The sequence below is a fragment of the Arachis stenosperma genome, chromosome 2 (assembly GCF_014773155.1).
Source record: "Arachis stenosperma cultivar V10309 chromosome 2, arast.V10309.gnm1.PFL2, whole genome shotgun sequence".
In the NCBI taxonomy this organism is placed as follows: Eukaryota; Viridiplantae; Streptophyta; class Magnoliopsida; order Fabales; family Fabaceae; genus Arachis; species Arachis stenosperma.
Genome location: NC_080378.1, coordinates 112,852,591 through 112,878,143, shown reverse-complemented (window position 1 = coordinate 112,878,143; position 25,553 = coordinate 112,852,591). Strand labels below are relative to the sequence as shown.

The 25,553-nt window shown below is 27.2% G+C and overlaps 1 protein-coding gene across 1 annotated transcript; it reads right to left on the bottom strand.

Moving 5' to 3' along the window:
• Positions 1 to 4,265: 4,265 nt before the first annotated feature.
• LOC130961536 (cytochrome P450 76T24-like) lies at positions 4,266 to 7,249 on the bottom strand. Its single transcript, XM_057887472.1, has 2 exons — positions 6,326 to 7,249; positions 4,266 to 5,011 (listed from the first exon to the last, which is right to left on the bottom strand). Exons 1-2 carry the CDS (start codon positions 7,247 to 7,249, stop codon positions 4,388 to 4,390), a joined length of 1,548 nt encoding a protein of 515 aa, XP_057743455.1. The 3' UTR covers positions 4,266 to 4,387.
• Between the last annotated feature and the right edge of the window lie 18,304 nt (positions 7,250 to 25,553).

Here is a 25,553-nt window from a genome sequence, read left to right as displayed (position 1 = left end):
AAAAACCTGTATTTTTGGCGGTGTAAGATTTTCACATTTTAGCCAATTTAAATAAAAGATAAATTTGTGATTTATGAATCACAAAATTCGAATGGTTAGATAACGTGAATGGCATGATTTTTGGTCTGTTTATTTTATTATAAGAGATCATTTAATTTTATTACTATATATAATGGGAATTCAAAAGAAGTTTATTTACAAATTTTTATTCTCAAAATATCTTCTATTATGTATATCTATAAAAGGTACCTTTTGAACTGCCTAAGATTCAAATTCAAAATTTCTTTGTTAAAATATAAGCTTATGTAGGTACTTATATTAATTTAATAATTCACGGTATTGTCTAATTAGATAGACTAATAACTAATTTGTCGCAGATCGAATCTAATGACTTATTACATGCACAAGACAAGATTCGAATCTCTAATATTTGTTTAAACAGACTAGCAAGTTAACCATTAGATCAACCTAACTTGATTAATTTAATAACATTGGTTAATATATGAAAAATTAGTAACATATTTTTTTCGGTAATTAATTAGTAACATATTTGGTTATTAATCCTGGACTACTAAAAAAACATAGTTGTCAAAACTGAATTGGTGATTGAACCGACCAAGTTACTGGATCACTGGATTACTGGTTCAAGCGCTGAGTTACTGGTTGAACCGGTTTATTCGGTCCTATGTAAATAAAAAATAAAAAATAGTCAAAAGTTTAAAATTAAAATTTAAAATACATATTTTTACTAACATTTTAAAATATCAAGTTATTTTAAAACAATATGAAACATGAATAATAAATATTTTATTATTTTTATTCTATCATAAATATTTTTATTTTATTTTTATATTAAAATAACTATTATTTTTAAATTTTAATAATTTATTAATTAGTTTATATCTTTTATACTATTATATACTACAAGTATTTATTAAAAAATAATATTAATAGATATTATATAATTATAAAAAAATAAGTGAGTTTATAATTATTGTTAAATAAAATATAATTAATTTAAAAATGAGTGAATTTATAATTAAAATTAAAATAAATTAAATAAAAGTAAATTATTTGATAAAAAATATCTATATATATTGTAATTTGTATAAATTTTCATTGAAAATATAGTGATGTGGTGGTTATGGAGTTTTTTGGTTTCCTTGAGGGCAGGGATTCAAATCCTACCTCAAGCATTTTGGAAACGGTTATAATTTATATTTCGCTTTGTACATGGAGCAAATCAACAATCCATTAGTTAACGGTAATCTATTAGTTAACGATAAATTATTAATTAACGATAAATTCTTAAATAGAGTTTTAATTTGCGACGAATTAATTTTTGATATACCAAATTAAAAAATACCATAAAAAATACTATTTATATCTCACAATGACTTTCTCTCGTTAAATAGTAGCCATATGACATAATTGAAGGTATTTTAGATGTAAAGTAAATCTTCATAATAATTATTGAGAATTATAAAATTATTCAATTTAATCTTTATAAAGTTTTAATTTTATTATAGTGGTTCCTCATATTGAACTTTGGACACCATAATGATTTCTAGGCTCATCTCTAGTGATGATTTAGCTATTCAGCGCTGATGTGGCTATTATGTATCATGTTGGACCCACTTTGACCTCACACCCCTCCTTTTCCTCCTTTTGCCCACCGCCACAAGCACGTTCCCGTCGAACCCTTCTTTGACTCTGCCGATTCCATCGTCAAGGCCTCTGCCGCCTCCTTGAGCTTTGTCGTCCCAACTGACGCCGCCAACAATGGCATCTCCTCCGACGGATTTTCCAACGACAACGACACCTGGCTCATCCCCAACCCAAACTCCGGCTCAAAGCTCATGGACGTCCTAAGAAACTCAACAAGAGGAAAAAGAAGAATGGTAGCAGCAGCAATACTTTACCATTACCTGTGTCCAAACGGTACTTTTACTGCTCTAGCGGCACACGTCTATTTCAAAGCAACTTTTCTCCTATCACTTTTCTTCATCAACACTGTCTACCGCCCTTTCAATGCCCCCCCCCCCCCCCTTCCCCCCCTCCCACACACGATCTTTCTCTCACTCAAATTTTCCATCTCTACCTTTTCAATTTCGTTGGCCCTCCTCATTTTCTTTGCGATACCTCTGCTAAAGTTCAAAGGTATTAATTATTTTCTTTTATCATCCTCTCCTTTGCTTCATCTTTCTACTTAAACAAAAAAGCAACTAAAAAGGGTCTTGAATAATATGGTTGTGATTTAATTTGACGTGAATGTATTGGATTGTATGTAGAGTGATCATTTTGGACCATCACAAAACTACACTTAAGAGGTTAGGGAGTGAAAATTTGGGGGCTGAGAATGTTGATAAAGTGATTGATATGGAGATGAGTGGGGCAATTACTGCCTTGGATTACTTTAAAGAGAAGCTTATGAATCATGATGCTGTTAAGCGCCAATCTATGCTCGATGAATTTGAGCCTATTCAGCAACTCTCTCGATACATTGAAGATGGGAGGTTGCGGCGGAGAGGGAGGGAAAGAAGAGGAGGTGGTGAAGGAGTAAGGTATGGGATTAAGGAGGGACTAAAGTGGGTCTAGTGTGGCACATGATAATCACATCAGTACTGAATCCTGAGTCATCATTAGAGATGAGTTCAGGGATCAATATAGTAGTTTAATCTAGAGGATTACTATAGTGAAATTGGAATCTCTAGAACTAAATTACATAATTCTATGAATCTTAAAAACTATTATGAGAATTTATATGGAGGCAACATGGAAGGGTGTTGGAGTAGTAAATAAAAGAGATAATATCAAATATCTTCTTTGCTTTACATTTGCATTTGACCTCCGTGTTATCTTCAAGACCGTGTCGATGGTAATAATAATCATATTAGGTGTATATTTTTATTAGTATAAAATACATATCAAAAATAAATTAAAAATATATATATATATTTGTACATAAATATATGATGGTTGATTTTAATGATTAATTTTGGTATACAAATAATATTTTTATGATAATAAATATAAATAATAATATCATAGCTATCAAAATTAGGCTGGACTAGCCGATTCAACCAAAAAATCGGTAAACCAGACTCACTACAAGAAAGTCCGAAAATTGTTAGATTTATCGGCGGAAGTCATGCGACAGTATAAACCTCGCCAGAAGAACTAGTGATCATACTTCCTCTTTGAGTAAGGAAAAAACTCCAAAGTAACCTCACAATTCATGTATATCGAAGGCGGATGCTCCCATAAAGACGCGTAAAACGTCTTTTTGTAAAAACGTTTACGTGTTGTATTATTATTAGACGTATTAATGAATCAGTTATTTTTTAATTTCTTAACAAATCAGAATAAAATCAAGAGGCTAGGGTTAGGGTTTTTTCTAGAGACCTAATTGTATTTTTAAATATTTAGGAATTTAAATGTTCGTAAAATAAAAAGTCAGGGATATATTTGTTTTTTATCAAAAAATTTAAACATGATTCGGTTCAGATTGTGTAAATCGATCGGATCAGATCGGATATAATAATTATAATGTGGATAATTGAGTTTATTATTGTTGCTATAATAAACCGATTTTGTTATGGTTTATTAAAAAATAAATTATTAACTATTTTTAAAAAAGAAAAATATAGGTAAATAATGAAAATATTAAATAATATGAACAATGAATATATCAGATGTTTAATTTATTAGGTATTCGGATGGTCAATTTACTAGGTGTACAGATGGTTATTCTAATATTAAGATTTAGGTGAGTAATTTGGAGTATAGTGTGTTTTACTTGAATTGGGTCAATTTAAAAATTCGTTGTTCATGTTGTTCAAAAAAGTCATTGGCTACCTAGCATAATCCAAAACAAATCTAGTAAAATAATTTAAAAAAAATTAGTTAATGTTAGCTAAAAAAATTTAATTTCTTAGCGTTATTTTTTCAAGTAAGAAGTTAACTATATATAAAATACCAATAAGGATAACTTTCTATATATAAAAATTTCCTTAAATTTTATCTATACAACCAAACTATTCTTAATCATCATCTTACTCCATATGTATAATTATATATAAACAATAACTAACTTGAATTATTTGATGGAGTGTATTTATTATTTAATACTTTATAAAGTCTACAAAATAAAAAAGTATTTAAAAAGGAGTAATATTAGAAAGATAATCATTTTAAATTATTTTATTTAATTTAGCATTCATAATTATATATTTATTACATCTAAATTTATTAATTTATTTCAACAATAATTATAAAATACATTAAGTAAGGAGATTTTAAACTATTTATAACTGATTTTTATTGTCTTTTAAATATTTTTGTTCAGAAGAGTAGGATTGCTCTTTTTTAATAAGCATCATCTTCATTATTGTTGTGATTTGATGGGAATGGCTTGGAGAGGTTGAGCCTTATGCAAAGTAAGTCCAAATTTCTCAGACATATCCAAATCTTTTGATTTTTGTCCATTTGCTAGCTTCCAATCATAGCCATTTAGAAGAGTAGCCAACGCAATGTGCACACTTCTATAACCCAATGGCAATCCAGGGCATATCCTTCTTCCAGCACCAAATGGAATTAATTCAAAATCATGTCCATGAATATCAATTTTACTATCTAAGAATCTTTCAGGCATGAATTCATTTGGATGTTCCCAAATACTTGAATCTTTTCCCATGGCCCATACATTAACCAAAATTTGTGCATTCTTAGGAATCATGAATCCAGTTATCTCAACATCTTCATGTGCCTTGTGTGGTGCTAATAATGGGGCAGGTGGATGCAAGCGCAAAGTTTCTTTAACCACTGCTCTTAGAAAAGGAAGCTTTGAGATATGTGATTCTTCAATTTGTTCATGATTTTGTTCACCTTTGCCAAGAACACATTGAAGCTCTTTTCTAAGTTTTTCCAATTTTTCTGGATTACGTAATAACTCTGTCATTGCCCATTCTATGGTGATTGATGTTGAGTCTACTCCAGCCATAAATAAAATCTGACAAAATTGAAAAAAAAAATACAAAAGATGAAATAGTATTCAATATGTTAGTGTTTGCGCAACAAATTGCTAATTATTAGAGTGTAATAATATTATGTGAAGCATTTTACTAAAGACATTCTTTAATTTGTCATATCAAATTATTATCCTTCAATATTATTTTTCTAAAGAAGTTCTGTGTCAAATGTTACAAAACATATGCACAATAGTACTGGTTATTATATATATAACTTGATGAACCTTAAGAATCACTAGTGTGCAATTTTATAAAAGAAAGATGTCATATGTAATATTATATCTAATGTTAAAAGAAATCAAAATAATTTATCCTAATATTATTTACTCATCATAACCAATCATTGTATTACCACGTTAACAAAAATAATTAAGAGTAAGTATCGCTTTATCCCTAACGTTTGGAGTAAGTCTTAAAGTTGTCTCTAACTTTTCAATCGTAATCAATGTTGTCCTGCTATTAGGAATCCATTAACAAAGTTGACGGCTGGACAAAATTGAGACGATTTTGAAACATTAGGGACATAATAGGACAAAAACGTTGGGGACAAAAACGATACATAGAAATAAATTTAGTTTTATCCTTCAATAATATCAATTTTTTACTGTACATAGTATTCAATTATTTTTTAATCACATCTAAGTAAATTACACTTAATCACATTACTTCATTCTAAATAAATTTATTTTTTTATAATTTTACACTTAAAGTTATAAGTTAATATAAAAATATAAAAACAAATTTATTTAGAATGAAAGTAGTGTGATTAAGTGTAATTTACTTAAATGTGATTAAAAAATGATTGAATATTATATACAGTAAAAATAATTGATATTATTGAAGGATAAAATTAAAATTTATTTCTATGTATCGTTTTTGTCCTCAAATTTTCGTTCTATTTAAGTCCCTAACGTTTTAAAATCGTCTCAATTTTGTCCTGCCATTAATTCTGTTAACGGATCCCTAACGACAGGACAACATTGAGCCAATTTTAAAACGTTAGGGACTTAAATAGGACGATTGAAACGTTAAGAACAACTTTAAAACTTATTCCAAACGTTGGGACAAAAACAATAATTTACTCAATAATTAATTTTCAAATAATCCACCACTTCAAACATTATTTAAAAGTATAAAATTGATTAGATAATTGTGTAATTTACAATATCAAAATAAACTTTATATAAACATACTAACAAAAAGAATGTAATTAAGTATCCAACTTTTTAGCCCAAAAAAAAATAATTTCAAAAGCTAAACCTTGAATTATTTGATGGATTGGACAAGATACTCACCAGAAAGAGATGCACAACATGGAGACGAGTCACTTGAGAATTGTCTTCCAACATAACTTCTAAAACAGAATCTAACACATCTTTGCCTCTTTTATGAGTAGTAGTATCCATTTCTAGAGCCTTTAAATTCAATCTTTCTTCTATAAGACCATCAACGAAAGCTATCAACTTTTCAGTATACTTGGTCATCCTTGCACGTGCACCTTGTGGATCAAGGAATCTAAGGAATGGGAAGAAATCCACCACATTAGGCCTTCCGGATTCTTCCCCAATGCCCCAAATTATATCCTTGAATTCTTGAGACTTAGAAGAGTCGTAATGAGCTAAATCCATAGAAAAGAAAGCGTTAGATATAAAATTAAGTACCATTTTAAAACAAGTCTCACTGAAATTCAAAATTTCGCCTTTTTCACTTTTATCTTTCACAAAATCCATTAATTCTCGCAGTTTCTTTTGTCGAAGAACTTCCGTGGAATCAAGTTTTAGTGGAGAGAACACTTTCGTAGCACAAACTCGTCTAAGGATCCTCCATTGAGTCGAAGGTGGCAACCATCCCACTGAATACAAATGGTGATCAAGTGCTTTAACGGTATCCGGAATTGTTCTATAAGAAAAAATTTGGTCATATTTTTGGAGAATTTGTTTGGCTAACATAGGAGATGAGATAACTATGGTGGTTATGGTACCAAGCTTAAGAGTCATTATTGGTCCATATGTTTGAGAAAGCTTAGCAAGTGCTTGGTGAGGTTGGGTACCAAGTTCTAAGATGTTTCCTATGATTGGTAAAGGTTTAGGTCCTGGTGGAAATTTGGTTGATTTATGTGCTCTGATGCCTAATTTGGATTTGATGAAAATGTGATGGATAATAATGCTTATGGACACAAAAGAAACTATAAGTAGTGCTAGATACTCCATGATCATCATTGATTCTCATATGTGTATGTGGCTAATCTCTATGGAACTTATATATATAGCCCTAATTGAGAGTTATATGCAAGGTAAGAGTAGTGTGATTGTTTTAATTTTTTTAAACCGTACTATTAATTTGACACTTTAATCATCTATATAATTGCAGACGTTTTATAATGATAATTTTGAGAAATTATTATTTTTTCAACTTCTATAAATAATAATAAATAATAAAAAAATAATAACCTTTATTTTTTTCACTATATTAATCTTCTTGTTTTAAAGGATATTTTCTCACATATATATGATTTGAAATTCGGATTACTAAATATGTGAAAATTATAACATATTTTCAGCATTTTAGTTAAATTGAATGGTATAAAAGAATAAACCATGAAATTTAGTTAAATAACACAAAAAGTATTTGTAATACAAAATATAAATATAAAAAATTATTTGAATAAGACACAAATTATTTTGTATTTTTGTCTTTATTATTAGTACAAAAATTTCGTGTTTATCGTCAGTAAATTTTTATATTTTTTCTGTTGTTCCTCTTCAAAAAGTTCCATTTATATGTAAAACGATTTTGTATTTATCATTATAAATTTTTTTATTTTTTCTTCAATAATTTTTTGTATGTTCTTTCTTTGTTTTATTTCAAAAAATTGTGTTTACTTAAAAAAAAATAGTATTTATCATCATAAAATTTCCCTATTTATCCTTGATAAACTTGTGTTTTCGTCTTTTGTTTCTCTTAAAAACATCGTGTGTTTACCACAAAAATTGTTATAAAATTTTTGTATTTTTCTCTATACCTTCAAAAATTTCTATATTTATTGTCAATAAATTTTTGTGTTTTCTTTCTTTTCTCTCTTCAAAAAGTTATGCTTTTTGTAAAAAAAAATTCTGTTTTTCTCAATAATTAAGTTTCTGTGTTTTTTTTCATATTTATTCAAAAAATTGTGTTTACCTTTAAAATATTTATGTGATTATTATCACAATTTATGTATATTGTCAATAAAAAAAATTATATATTTACCTTCAAACAATTATTTATGTGTTTATTAGGGTTTTTTATTTTTATAAATTAAATAAATATAATAATTAGCAAAATAAATAATATAAAAAATATTTATCGAAATAAATACATCTCTCTTATCTCGTTTACACCGTAAACGAGATATATATTTTAAAAAAAAAGTTTTAGCAATAATAAAAAAATTAAAAATAATAAAAAATATTAATAATATCAATAATCCAAACTTTTAGCATGCAATTAGTACATAAAAAGATTGGTAGAAGAGATTAAAATGAATATGTTTGATTAATTAGTACTCAAAAAGAATACATACAAAATTTTAGATTAAATTATGATCCAATTGGATTGATTTAAATTTGAAAAATAAAAAAATCGTATTTAAGGAAAATTCTCATCTTTTTGTGTTTTATTTATCGTCCATCAACCTCACGCTTTCCACTTTTTCATTTTAATCTATTCTACCAACATTTTTATGTACTAATTGGATGCTAAAAGTTTGGATTATTGATATTATTAATATTTTTTATTATTTTCAATTTTTTAAAAAAATACATGTATCTCATTTACACTATAAACGAGATATACACGTGTCGTGTCCATCTGTCTTATCTCGTTTACATCTAAAATTATCTCGTGTAAACGAGATAAGAGAAAAGTATTTATTTTGGTAAATATTTTTTAAATTATTTATTTTAGTAATTATTATAATTAATTTATTTATTAAAATAAAAAATCCATGTTTATTATTGTAAATTTTTTGTGTTTTTTTCTCAATAAATATTTGCTTTTTTTCCCTTTGTTTTTCTCCTAAAAATTGTGTTTACCTTTAAAAAAAACTTCTATGTTTATCATCATAAATTTTTTGGTTTTGTGCAAAGAATTTCTATGGATTTTTATGCATTCTTCATTTCCTTCTTCTTTTTCTGTTCTTCTTATGCATAATCTTAAAAATATACAAAAAATAGTCAAATAAATAAATAAAAAGATATATAAGAAGAGAGAGAGAAGATGTAAAAAAATAAAAGAGAAATAGAAAAAGAAAAAAAGAAAATGATGGTGAAGGAAAAAAAAATAAGAGAAAAAAATAGTGAAAATTGAACACCTAAATATAAGATAAATAAAAAACATGTTTTTAAAAATATTCATTTAGACTTAGTTACAAATTTGATTTGGTCACCTAACATTTATTTCTTTCAGATTAACATTTACCAATCATAGGATTTTAATATTAATAATAATGGTACTAGTAACTTTAATTTGAACACTCCACTATTTCAATTCAATAAGTCAAATATAATCTTAAAATAGCATCAATAATTGAGAAAATACCTACAACCAACTAAAATAGTTGTGTTCAATTTGTTGTCGGATTTTATGATGGGTGGAGATCGAAGAGAATATGTGTCTTATGTGACCGTGCAATTATATTTTGTTAAAGATATTTTCCATAACACCATAATGTATTATTTGAATATAAAATTTTGTTCAATTTATTCATTGTTAGTTTTTTTAGAGAGTTCTTAAATGAGTAGAATAAAGAATTTTTTTTTAAATAAATAATTTAAATATTTTATTTACAAATATAAATAATTTGTAATATATTTATTAATTTCTATTTTTTTTACATATTTTAAACGAATTAAGATTGTTTATATCTCGTTTATATTATAAACGAGATAAGACACTATTTTATTTGACTTTATTTCATTTACAAACAAAATATATAAAATTTAAAAAAATATGCATATATCTCAGTGTGAAAAACACTAGGTATCAAAACACCAATATTAGGTCCTAGTGAGAATTTGGTTGATTTAGGTGTTCTCATGACTAATTTGGATTTGAAAATGTGATGAATAATAATGCTTAAGAACTCAAAAGAAACTATAAGAAGTAGCGCTAGATACTCCATGATTATCGATTTATCGTCATCGGTTCTCATATGTGTATGTGTTTAATCTATCTCTATGGAGCTAATATACATAGCCCTAGTTGAGAGTTATATGCAAGGTAAGGGTAGTGTGATTCTTTTAGTTTTTTAGACCGTACCAGTAATTTTACACTTTAATCTTCTATATAATTGCAGAAGTTTTATAATGATATTTTTGAGAAGTTATTATATTTTCAACTTCTACAAATAATAATAAATAAATATATAGTAACTTTTATTTTTTCACTATACTAATCTTCTTGTTTTAAAGGATCATTTTTCACATATGTGAAAACTATAACAAGTTTTCAGCATTTTGGTTAAAATTGAATGGTACAAACGTATAAAACATGAATTTTAGTTAAATATCACAATTTACGTATATTATCAATAAATTTCTATATATTTTTTTTCTTTGTTTTCTTTTCAAAAGATTGTGTGTTTACGTTCAAACAATTATTTATTATGCGTTTGTCGTCGTAAAATTTTTGTATTCTTCTTCAATAAATTTTTATATTTTCTTCCTTTATTTTTCTCCTAAAAGTTAGGTTTACCTTAAAAACTTATATGTTTATCGTGGTAAAATTTTTGGTTTTGGGCAAAGAATTTCTATGGGTTTTATGCATTTTTTTCCTTTTTTTCTTCTTCTACTTCAGCATATAAAATTTAAAAAAATACGCAAAAGATAATCAAATAAATAAACTAAAAAATGTAGAAAAATGAAAGAGAAGTAGAAAAAAAAAGGAAGAGTAGAAAAGAAGAAGAGAAAAGAATAAGAGAAAAAGAAGATGTTGTTTGAAAGTTGAATATTTAAATATAAGATAAATAAAAAATATCTTAAAATATATAATTAGATTTAATTACAAAATTAATTTGGTGACCCAGTATATATTTTTTCGATTAAGCATTAACCAATTTGAATTTCAATATTAATAATAATGGTGTTGATAACTTTAATTTAAACACCCTACCATTTTAATAAGTCAAATATAATTTTAAAAGAATTTAATTATTATGTATTCTAAGAGTATATAATAAAATTATTATTAGTAAAATATTTTAAATATATTATTTTAATAAATATAAAATAAATATATTAAAATTTAAATTTTTTTATTTTTAATAAATATTTTTTTAATTTATAATTTTAACATATATCTTAAAGATACAAGATAGCTAAAATCCATCTTAAAATAGTATCAATAATTAAGAAAAGACCTACCACCAATTAAAATAGTAGTGTGTTCAATTATGTTATCCCATTTGATGATGGGGGAGAAGACTGAAGAACAGAGTATGTCACCATACAATTGTATTTTGTTTAATATATTTTGCAACACCTTAATTTATTTGAATGTAAAATTTTGTTCAATTTATTCATTGTTGGTTTTTCTAGAGTATAACAATTACAAACTTTTAAAGAAAAAAATAAAAAATTTAAATTTTCAATGTATTTATTGTGTCATTCAACACTTCTTTCCTATTAAGCATTAACTAATAATAGAGTTTTAATATTAACAATAAAAGTTTAGTTATCATGTGTTTTAAAAATATATATTAATATTTTAAATTAAAAAATTATTAAACAATAAAAAATTTAAAATATTAATATATTTATTTTAAAAATATAAATTTTATTATTATTAATAATAAATTTATCATGTATTTTTAATATACGTTAGTTAAACTCTATCTACCAAACTTACTATTTTATAAGTTAAATATAATCTTAAAATAATAGTATCAATAGCAGTGATAGACTCAAAAAATTTATGTTGGAGGACAAAAATAATACATATGATTATCAAAAGATATATTAATTTAAATTTAAAAATATAAAAGTGCACATTAATTATTTAAATTAAAAAAAAAAACCAAAAATTATATTAGCCGCTAAATTTCTTAGCTTCAAATCTAATGGAATGACTTTAGATTGTAGGAGTAATTTTCTTTTGAAATATTTTTTCATTACTATTTTTAAAAATATAAAAAAATATATTCTAAATTATGAAATTGATTAATTCACTTTAGAAATTTATATGCAACATAATTACATATAATAGAATAGAACGAAAGATAAACAAATAAATAATAAAGATCACTAAATTGAGAATAAAATAAAATTTGTAATTGAAAATATTAAAAAGAGAAATAATAAAATTAAAAGATACATAAAGTCATAGGGAGCTATATAAAATAAAATAGAGAATTTAAAATTTACCTTTTAATGAAGAGAAGATAACCACTAAAAAAGAAATAAAAAATAATGTTAAAAATATGAAATTAAGAAGAGAATTTAAAAGAATAAATGAGTAACGGCTAAAATTTAAAAATAGAAGAAGACTAAATTTAATTGAATTAATTAATGATCAATATAATAAAAAAATAAAATAAATTTAAAATTTTTAATAATTAGATTTAATTTATTTGTAGTGAAATTATTTAAATTTTAAAATAAGACATATTATATATATATATATATATATATATATATATATATATATATATATATATATATATATATATATATAATAAATTGAGAGTGGGGCAAGTGTCCCCCGTTACTGAGCGTAGGTCCGTGCCTGGTCAATAGAGAAAAGACATGCCACCAACTAAAGTAGACTAGGAAGAAATTCATTCAGGGAGAATAATTTGCATAAGCGCATGCAAAACATAAAACCAAATATGCTAGGTAGTTAAAAGGTAATTATAATATAAAATATTATGTAAAAATTTTTGTTTTTTAATAAGTAAGTGATATATACATTTTTTATTATTTATTTTTTTTATTATTCACCTTTTTTGTTTGTTTATTTAGAGTTATTAATATTCTTTTTAAAATTAATTTTAATTTTTTTTAAATTAAATTTTTAATATCTTTTAATCACATTATTATCTATTAAAATAATATTTTTTTTAGAAATTATAGAGGTTAAATTAAAAAATTTTAACAACTTCTACTATACAACTTATATTTTATATATAGACTATTAAAAATAAAAATAAAATATAATTAAATATTAAAAAATAATTTTTTTAAAATAATTATTAATTCGTCATATTAAAATTAATAAATAAATATACATATAAATATTAAATAAAAATATTAAAATAATTAAAATTATGACCTATTAATATACATATGAAATAATTTAAAAAATACAATAAAATACATAATTTAAAATTTAATAATATTAATTATAAAAATTTATTAATAATAGATATCATACTATGAAATTATAAATATATGATGTTTATTATCAATTGATCGTGTATGTAAGCATGCTTTGTGCCTATATTTTTTTAATAAAATCTAAATTGATCTAAAAAAATTTAAATTAGAGTATTTTAATCTTTAATAAATTTTTGTTCTTTAAAAGATTTTTGTTGAAAAAATTAGTCCAATCCCTTTATTATTTTGAGGGGACTAATTTGTCTTATAGTATTTTTTTAATTTAATTATTTTATAATAAAATTTGTAAAAAATTTATTTGTCTAATATATATATATATATATTACAAATTTAATTAAACACAATAAAAAATTAATTTATTTGACAAAAATAATTTTCAAATTTTTTTAAAAATTAAAAATTTGTTGGGTTCTAAAGTATCCAATCTGACATTATTTGAGGGACAAATTGAGTGCTACTCTTTATCGTTCATTGCCAAAAGTTTATGATCACATATAATAGGGTTAACATACATGACAAGCTTGTGGAAATTATTAAGCATTCGGTTTTATATGTTACAAGTACAAGGTTTTGAGTAACTAAACCTAATCAAGTTGTTCAAATTATTAATTGGTCCAACAAAAATCATTTACACTATTAAGTGCATACTTCTTCTTTTTCCTTCTTTTCTTTTATTTTTTTAGTTTCTTCTTTTTATTTATTTTTTATCTTCTTCTTTCTTTTAACATGATCTTTTTTTTTCTGTTGTTCATATTTTGTTATTAATATAAAATATTTTTTTATTTTTCTTATGTTTCTCTTTAAAAATAGAAATTTTATGGAAAGAAATCAGTTTCTTTTTTAAGTTGAGTTACACAGAAACATAACAAACAAAAAAAAGCATAAGAAAAATATAGAAATTTCAGTTGTAAAACACAAAATTATTTTAAATTTTGCATATTTTTTAATTGAATTATTCAAAAGAATTATATAAAAATATTAGTTAAAAATACACAAATTTTAGTTGAATAATGCAAAAAATAAGTTGGATAACACAAAAATTGCTTTGAACTATGCATAACTTTTAGTTAGATGACACAAAATAATAACACATAAATTTTAATAAAAAGTACAGATATTTTTTGCACAAAACAAAAATAATAATCTTTAAGGCAAACACAATTTTTGGAGAGAAACAAAATCTTTTCATGGTATACACACAATATTTTTAAGAGAAATAAAGACAAAAAACACAGAAATTAAATTTATTGAAGATAAACACAAAAATTTTGTGATGATATATAAAGACAAAAAATAGAAATTTATGAAGAAAATACAAAAAAATTATTGAAAAAAAAAAGAAATTTTATAACGACTAACACATAAATTTTTTTATGATAAACATAACTTGTTAAAGAGAAACAAAACATTCACAAAAATTTACTTTAACAAAATGACACATAAAGGTAATGAATAATAACACAAAATGAAATGAAATATAAAAAGGATTAATTTTTTACAACTATTAAGATATATATTTAATATACTAGGAAATAAGTCTAAAAAATATTTATTATTAACATTTGAATATTTATTATTAGATTTTTTAATAGTTTAATAACATTCATATTGAAAAGACGATTAAAAAGTTATAACCAAACATCAAATGTTGTAAGCTGTAACGTTACTAAAATCTTTAACATTTTGTTATTACACAATTATATAATTTTATTTTTAATTCTTTAGTTACAAAATTATAGATAGTTTTCCTTAATTTAAAATATTTATACTTATTATTTTACAAATTTCGTGAGTTATACATTTTTAGAAAACAATCATTAATATATTAGATGTATCATTTTCTTTGTCATAAATCCTTTTAACTAAGTAACCAAATTCAATATTTAAAAATATAATTAATATTTATATTTTTTTACAAATATTATATAGATTAACATTTACAGTATAGTAATTTAAAATATAAGTATAAAGTGTTAATTCATTTTTTACAACTAATAGATTATATATTTTAATATATTAAGAAACAAGTTTCAAGAATATTTATTATTACACAATTGTATAATATCAGTTTTAATTATTTAGTTAAAAATTTATAGGTAATCTTCATTAATTTAAAATATTTATTATTTATTATTATTTTATTAATTTCTTGAGTTATAAGGTTTTTAAGAAATACTTGAATGATTTTTTATTATAAAGAAACTAAATAATTTTTATGATACAGATTAAATATCCATCAAAAGTACGTTTGAATTCCTTTTGTTGTCTCTCTTGACGGTAAAAAAAAATTATTATATTTAATTTCATGATTTATATCACATAATTCCTTTTGTGAAATGAATGCTTTAATAAAATGTTATTTGACAAGAATATGATTATTTAAAATAAATGTAATTACAATTAATGAAAAATATATTTTTCGTCGCTTATTCATCAATATGTATATAATATTTGCCATTTTGTTATTGTGTTTTGCTTGGAATAATCTGAAACGTTACTTATAAACAAAATTGATTTAATGATTTGGATTATTTATATAGTTTAATTTTTTTTGGGAGAATAAATTTTCTTAATTTTTTAATGATTTTGTCAAGTATAATTTTTTGCCATTCAAGATTTTTTCTCATATATTTTTTTAGTCTAACTTAAAGAATATACAACGAGAAATCACATTATATAACATTAATTAAAAAAAGTAAATTAAGAGAATCTATTCTTATTTTTTGGTTACCACTTTTATATGAAACAAAGTAAATTAAATTAATCAAGTGAATTTAATATTTTTAATATGTGATATATATTTAAAAAATTATTTAATTTGAAACATTTATTACGCTTTAAAAATATTTCTTAGTACAAAATATTTAACTATATATTGTTTATAAATATTATTATCTAATTTTTTATTAATTTAAATATAATAATATAATATAATAATAATAATTTTATTTAACGATGTAACTGAATTATTTAACTATTTACAATATCATATTTACATTAAAAATATATTGATAAAAGTATCTACCTAATAATTTTATCTGTTAATTGTTATCAATGATTTAATGTGTTTTTTTAATCCCCGTGTGTCGCACAGGCAATATAAAATATGATAACTTCCTAAAAGGACAAAATGAAATGGGAGTGTGAAATATATAATTAAATTAAAATAATTGTGGCAGTTGAAGAGTGAAGAGATAGTGGGTGAATTGCGGGAGTGGATCCTCTTCAGTGGAAAAAAAACTGGATGGTATCTAGTGGAAGATCTCACCATTCAATACATTCTTTCTCTTATTTATTGCTGGTCCCACTTGTAAAATTAAAGGTAGAAGATTACACTTTATTCTCTCCAGTGACAAAAAAAATGAAGAGGATAACGTAGATGTAAGCATGCAAACACCAACCAAATTAATTTTTTTCATTATTTTAAAAAATAATGCGTATATTTTAAGGATTCAACCGTAATTTAATTGGTGACACATTATTAGAAAGAGGTTTAAGTATTTTTATGGGGAATTTTTATTTTAATAAATAAATTAAATATAATAATTTTCGAAATAAATAATTTAAAAAATATTTATCGAAATAAATATCATTTTCTTATTTGGTTTACCGTGTAAACGAGAAACGAAATATATGTAGTTTTTCAATTTTTGTATATCTCGTTTACAATATAAACGAGATAGATATTATCTCGTTTATACTGTAAACGAGATATATGTATTTATAAATAATTAAATATAATTTTTAAAAATAATAAAAATATTAATACTTTTAATTTGAACAAATTCTTTCAAATAGAATAATGTTTCAAATAATAGAAAAGATAAACCGTCTATTTTAAATAGTAGAGAAGATAGATTGTCCATTTTGTTTACTTTAAAAGCACATAAGTACACCGTTAAATTGCCTACTATTAACACGGTTATCTTGGATTGATTCTTAACATGAATTATTCAACCAATCAATCTATCTCCATTGAGTTATGTCTGGAATAAGGTTCAATGGGAATGGATTGATTGGTGATTTCTATTAAAAATCAATCCAAGATAATCGTGTTAATAGTGGTTAGTTTAACGGTGTACTTATGAATGTGATAAACGATATTTTATTTCAGTAAATATTTTTTAAATTATTTATTTTGGTAATTATTATTTTTATTTTATTTATTAAAATAAAAAATCCATTCTTATGGTGTTTGGAATTCAATTTAAAAATTAAAATAATGTAATTAAAATTTAAAAATAAAATAATATATGGTTTTAATTTTAGAGGTTACTTTAGAGATTATATTATTATTATTATTATTATTATTATTATTATTATTATTATTATTATTGAAAATTTCCGTTTGTCTGATAGTGTTATGTAAAATTTTTATTTTATGCCGTACTAAAAGCAAGAAAAAATTGTACATGCGAAAAATATTGTTTTCATTTTAAGAAAAATAAATATACAAAATCATATATATATATATATATATATATATATATATATATAATTACTATTAGGATTTCGCACACACTTTTGTATTTTTTTATGTTATATGTATAAATATTTTTGTAATTGAGTCCAACTAAATTGATGTAAATTTAATTTAAAAAAAAGCAAGCATATGTAAAATTTTCGTATTATTTTTTTGTACTTTTTACAACATATAAATTTTTGTTAAATAATATAAAAATTTATTGATACAACAAATATTTTAAAATATAACACATAAAATTTTGTACATAATATAAACTTATCACTATAATATACAAATTTTTGTTGCGAATGTATTTTGTTAGTTGGGTGAGTCATAATTGTTCAAAAATTTGTATCGCACATCAAAATTTATGTCTTATGCATCAAGATTTTTGTGTTGTATACCAAAATTTATATTCTATGTGTGCGTATTTTATTGGTATATTATACAAACTTTTTCATATAACATATAAATATTTGCTATACAAAATTTTGCACATAACACAGAAATTTTTATATATAACACACAAATTTTGCTGTAAATGTATTTTGTTTGTTGGATGAGTCGATGTTCCAAATATATAGTCTTCTAAAAATTTATGTGTAGTACATCAAAATTTCGTGCTATATACCAAGATTTTTGTGCTGTATACCAAATTTTATATGTTGTGCATATTGTATTAGTTGGGTGCTAATATTGTAGCATGTGGTCTTTTAAAAATTTGTGTTATATAAAAAAATTTATGTGTTACGCATTAAAATTAATGTGCTCTAAACCTCTAATTTTCTTAACGCATTCTTCTGCCTAGCGCACATTCTCTCTCCTTTTCTCTCTTGTACCCGGTTGTTGCAGTGGCTACCGCAACAATAATGTCAGCGACAGTGGCCTCCATCATCACCTTCTCCGGCTCCTTCCTTTCTCTTCTCATCAGTTTGTTGGTTTCTGTCTCTCTCTTTCATACTTCAATTTTGTTTTCTTTCTTTTGTGGGTTACTGAAATTTTGTGAGGGAGGGTGGAAGTGTGTGAGAGGTGAGAGAGTGTTTTGAATTAGAATTAGGGTTAGGTTTGAGAAAAAGAATAAGGGTAGTGTAGAAATTTTGATAAACTTAGAGGGTAGGATAGTAATAAAACAAATTAAATGTAAAATATTTAAGAAAAAGCTTGGGACGTTACATTTGCGGTCTCAGTCTTTTTTTAATTTAGACAATTCACACATTAACGATTAAAAAATGATAATTCTTCTTTTATCTTAGTTTTTGTTAGACACATGAGTCCTTCTACAAGAATATCCAGTAAAAAGTGGCAAAAAATACTTACATGTGATATTAACTTATATAATTTGGCATTCACCTGTCTTACATCAATCATAACTATTTGATTGGCACTGTTTATCAGCTATATAGTCATCGAAATAACATTATAGTTAAAGAGATGATAACCATTTGACTGGGACATTATTTTGATGATTATATAGAAACTAAACAGATCTAATCAAATGGTTATCATTCACGTAAGATTAATGAAGATCAGATCATACAAATTACGTTATACATAAGCATTTTTCATCATCATTTGATGAAAATTTTTATAAAAAGACTCATATGTCTAATAAAAAAAAGATAAATAGTGAATCGTCATTTTCTAAACTTATGAGTTATAGCTCAAATGACATAGTCTTCTCATACTCAATTAAGAGGTCGCAAGTTCGAGTTTTCTATCTTTAATAAAAAAAATTGTCATTTTCCAATCGTGAAGAAATAGATTGTCTAAATTAAAAAAGATAGGAATCGAAAAAGGAGTTTTACTCTAAAAATAATAATGGAGAAAATGTTGAGGCTCTGATTTCTCCATTGTTGAACTCTTTTTTGACTCTTTGGGTCTTTTAGCTGAAAAGTCATTAGCCACATCCTGCATTGATGGTTGATCTAGATTTTGGATTAGAGGAGAGGCATGCTAATGCTAGCTTTACAACAAGCACAACATCTTGCATATCCTTCCCAAGAGTTACAAGTGGAATTCATGGATCCAACATATCTTTAACCAATCATTGTTGAGTATTGGCTTTGACAGAGTGGAAATGAATTCTCCTGGGTGATGTCCCATCACTGTTTCTAAATATAGACGTCACATTTTGTAGTTACACTTATGGAATGGTGTATGCAAATTTACTCTCTCAAATCAATTTATATCGCGCATTACTAAAGTGACTTTTTTTATAAATACTCATTAATAAATTATCATTCAACTAATAAATCAATACAAGAATGATCATTTGCATGAAGAGACCCCAAGAATTTCCCCTTATTTACGTCTACGCCATACACAAGTTCTTTATACACATAACTTTAGCCTGCAGTAACATCGAAAGTAATTACCATCGTCAGTTTTAATTAGAATCATGATTAACTATTGCTTAATAGAAATAATTATTTGAAGTCTTTGCCACTTGTCAACTAATCATTAGATAATCAATTTATACTTTGTAGTTGTTGAGTCTAGTTTAATTTTGGGTTAAGTGATGATGACAAACATTTAATTGGGTTGAAAGTCCAATATTGTTTAATGTGAGTGTTAGTAATGCAGGCCCAATGTCCAAGCCCATATTGCTTCATTCCAAGCCTAGCAAATGTTTCAGCTGATGTAAAAGAGCCAAAGCTCTTCCTCATAGCAACGTTCAAAATGTTGTATGCTATACTAAAAGCTATAGGAAGCCAGCTGGAAAAACAAAAGGACAAGTGTTGGTGAAATAAAGCAAGAAGGACAGCTGGTACACTCCCATCACTCCAAGACACAAGGACACCCCACTAGTCCAAGGACAATAGCAGAAGCAACACTTTGTTGGTGGTTGAGTAAAACACAAATATGCAGAAGCAAGGAGCAGCTCCTCGTATGGCAGAGATCATGGAGCAGGAAGAAAAAGAAGAGCATGCCAAGGAAGAAAACAAAACCAAGGACCACAGAGGTGGTAGACGAGCTCCTCCAGCAGCAGAGGTAGTGGAGTAGGATGAAGAAGGACAGCTTGCTAGCTGTGCCAAGCTCCAACGGGCAGCAAGGAAAAGCAAAGAGGATGAAGCTACAATGAAACCTAGCTGAAGATATATAACAAGCCTCATTCCAACATTTCAAGTTAAGGAAGAGAGCACACACATTCAGAGCACCTTCTCTAACACAGAGCTGGAATCTCTTTCTTCTACTCAAGCTTAATTCTTATTTTATGCTATGGCTGTCTTGAGTTATTTTCTATTATGAGAAAAAGGCTATTATGTGAGGTTCAAAAGCCAAGAGAGAAAAGGCAAGAGTGATGCAAAATAGCCACTGTTTTTCTGATGTAATTTGGGTGAATGAACTAGGATTAGTTCCCCTTGCCAAGTTGGGTTAGCACTTGGTGAGAATTGAATCTGTGTAGATTCCCCTTCCAAGTTGGGATAGCACTTTGGGGTTGCTAAGCTTTGGAGTATAAAGCTTAGGGGTAGATACTAGTTGGATTAGGAATTAATTCAATAGTATTGGTGAATGTAATCTGAGAATTATAGTGGAAATTCCACCATGGTTTGTGGTGGAGACTGGATGTAGGATTCATGGCACTAAGAATCCGAACCAGGATACATGCTGGTCCCTTTCTCCTCTTCTCTGCTCTTTTAATGTTCTGCATATGAGACTACTTCAAATAATCTCCTGCAACTCAAGCAACAGCAAAAACAGAGTTTGAAAATTAAAGTTTTAAGCTAACTTGATTCAACCCCCCTTCTCAAGTTCAACTAGAACCATCAATTGGTATCCAGAGCAAGGTCTCAAGAAGGCAAGCTTCACAGCTTGGAGTAAAGATCCATGGCCAACAACATGAATCCCAACATCGTGGCTTTCACTCTCACTGAAGGGCAGTCCAATAATAGACCTCCCTACTTCAATGGCAGCAACTACTCTTACTGGAAAGAGAGAATGAGAATCTTCGTGCAGTCAATCGACTATAACATCTGGAAGATCATCCTCAATGGTCCAGACGTTCCTACCAAACAGAATGCAGATGGAGAAGTTGTGGCAAAGGAGGACAACGAATGGACAGATGAAGAAAAGAAGAAGGTTGAACTCAATGCCAAAGCAATCAACCTAATGCACTGTGCAATCAGTTTTGAAGAATTCAGAAAAGTGTCAAGGTGTAAAACGGCGAAAGAAATCTGGGATAAGCTCAGACTCACTCATGAAGGCACCAAGCAAGTGAGGGAAACCAGAATCGACATGTTAATGAAGGAGTATTAAATGTTCAGTATGAAGGAAGATGAGAGCATTGATCAAATGTTCGAAAGGTTCTCGATAATCATCAACAATCTGGACGCTATGGGAAGAAGCTATTCTGAAGAAACCTTAGTAAGAAAGATTCTGAGGAGTCTTACTAAGAAATGGGAAGTGAAAAGCACAGCCATCTCTGAAAGGAATGATTTGATCAAAATCACCTATGATGAGCTGAGAGGCAAGCTGCTGAAAACCACTCACATGTCTCAAGACAAAGATGACAAAAAGAAAAGTATAGCACTAAAATCAAGAATGACAGCCCAAGGAGAAGAATCTGATGACAGTTTCTCAGATGAAGAAATGGTGCTCTTTGCAAGAAAAATGAGAAGACTACTAAGATACAAAAACAAAGGCAAAGGAAGCTTTTCATCTAAAGATGTCAAGAAAGATCAAGTCAAGTTCACATGCCATCACTGCAAGGAACCAGGTCACTTCAAGTCAGATTGCCCTCAACTTAAGAAAGGCGAAAAATTCAAGAAAGACAAAAAGAAGGTGATGATGGCAACATGGGAGGACTTGGAGAACGACACCAGCTCAGAAAGCTCAGATCAAGAAGCTCAACTATGCCTGATGGCAGATCATAATGATGAAGATGAGGTAGATCTCTCTGACTTATCTATTGATGAACTGCACTACATTATCAAAGACATTTCTGTGAACTCTAAGAAACTCTTGGATAAGTATGCTAAATGTAAGAAAGAAAATGAGGCTTTGAGGACAGAAAATGATCTTCTTTTGAAAAAAATTAAGGCAAATGAAAATAATAATGAAAAGTTTTTAAAAGAAGAAAACATTGCCTTGCGAACTGAATTAAAAAAATTCAAACTCAAGCATGAAGTTATTGCCTCCACTGATTTGATTTCTGAAAACAAAAAGCTGAATGAACAAATAAAAAGTTTGAATGAAGACTTAGCAAAGTTTGTTCAAGGTTCCCAAAATCTGAACAAACTGCTTGCTGGTCAAAGGTTTGGACCTGAAAAATCTGGACATGGTTTCACAGAGGAAAATAAATCAGTTTTCAAACCAAACTTTCAAAAATCTGAACCTTCCTCTTCCAAGTTTTTCAAACCAAAAGAATTCAGCAAACCCCAAAAATCAGTGGGCAAAAATCAGTGCTACAAATGCAATAGAAATGGTCATGATCCTCCTCAATGTTTCATCTTTCTTAGGTCTTTTGGTAATGATAGTAAGTTATATAAAGTTGTTCATGATTTTAATGCTCTTGGGCAATGGTGCGCGAAATTGTGAACTATACTTTTTCACAACTCTCATAATCCCTGGTAATGGCTCCAAAAACGTGGTAGCCTAATACCATGGCATTACACAACTTCGCACAACTAACCAGCAAGTGCACTGGGTCGTCCAAGTAATAAACCTTACGTGAGTAAGGGTCGATCCCACGGAGATTGTTAGTATTTAAGCAAGCTATGGTCATCTTGTAAATCTTAGTCAGGCAAACTCAGATATATATGGTGATGAACGAAAATAACATAAAAGATAAAGATAGTGATACTTATGTAATTCATTGGTAGGAACTTCAGATAAGCGCATGAAGATGCCTTCCCTTCCGTCTCTCTGCTTTCCTACTGTCTTCATCCAACCCTTCTTACTCCTTTCCATGGCAAGCTCGTGTAGGGTTTCACTGTTGTCAGCAGCTACCTCCCATCCTCTCAGTGAAAGCGATTGCATATGTCCTGTCACGGCATAGCGGAATTCAGCTATCGGTTCTCGTTCAGGCCGGAATAATATCCATTGATACTTTTGCGTCTGTCACTAACGCCCTAGCCTGCTAGGAGTTTGAAGCACGTCACAGTCATTCAGTCATTGAATCCTACTCAGAATACCACAGACAAGGTTAGACCTTCCGGATTCTCTTGAATGCTGCCATCAAGTCCTGCCTATACCACGAAGATTCCTTTTAGAGAATCCAAGAGATATTCACTAAGCCTCGGATGCTTGTAGAACAAGAATGGTTGTCAGTCACCTTGTTCATGGGTGAGAATGGTGATGGGCGTCAATCATCACCTTCATCATGTTGAAGAACAAGTGATATCTTGGATAAAGAACAAGTGGAATTTGAATGGAAGAACAATAGTAATTGCATTAATACTCGAGGTACAGCAGAGCTCCACACCTTAATCTATGGTGTGTAGAAACTCCACCGTTGAAAATACATAAGCATAAGGTCTAGGCATGGCCGAATGGCCAGCCTCCCAATGATCTAAGAACTAAAATGTCCAAAGATGATCTAGAGATCTAAAAGTGATCAAAAGATTTCTATACAATAGTAAAAGGTCCTACTTATAAGAAACTAGTAGCCTAGGGTGTACAGAAATGAGTAAATGACATAAAAATCCTCTTCCGGGCCCACTTGGTGTGTGCTTAGGCTGAGCAATGAAGCAATTTCGTGTAGAGACTCTTCTTGGAGTTAAACGCCAGCTTTGGTGCCAGTTTGGGCGTTTAACTCCCATTTGGGTGCCAGTTCCAGCGTTTAACGCTGGGATTTCTTGAGGTGACTTTGAACGCCGGTTTGGGCCATCAAATCTTGGGCAAAGTATGAACTATTATATATTGCTGGAAAGCCCAGGATGTCTACTTTCCAACGCCGTTGAGAGCGCGCCAATTGGGCTTCTGTAGCTCCAGAAAATCCGCTTCGAATGCAGGGAGGTCAGAATCCAACAGCATCTGCAGTCCTTTTTGGTCTCAGAATCAGATTTTTGCTCAGGTCCCTCAATTTCAGCCAGAAAATACCTGAAATCACAGAAAAACACACAAACTCATAGTAAAGTCCAGAAAAGTGAATTTTAATTAAAAACTAATAAAAATATACTAAAAACTAACTATATCATATCAAAAACATACTAAAAACAATGCCAAAAAGTATACAAATTATCCGCTCATCACAACACCAAACTTAAATTGTTGCTTGTCCTCAAGCAACTGAAAATCAAATAAGATAAAAAGAAGAGAATATGCAATGAATTCCAAAAACATCTGTGAAGATCAGTATTAATCAGATGAGCGGGGCTTTTAGCTTTTTGCCTCCGAACAGTTTTGGCATCTCACTCTATCCTTTGAAATCCAGAATGGTTGGCTTCTTTAGGAACTTAGAATCCAGATAGTGTTAATGATTCTCTTAGTAAAGTATGATGATTCTTGAACATAGCTATTTATTGAGTCTTGGCTGTGGCCCAAAGCACTCTGTCTTCCAGTATTACCACCGGATACATACATGCCACAGACACATAATTGGGTGAACCTTTTCAGATTGTGACTCAGCTTTGCTAGAGTCCCCAATTAGAGGTGTCCAGGGTTCTTAAGCACACTCTTATTGCCTTGGATCACAACTCTTATTCTTTCTTTTTCTTTCTCTTTTTTTTTTTTCGAAATTTTTTTTTT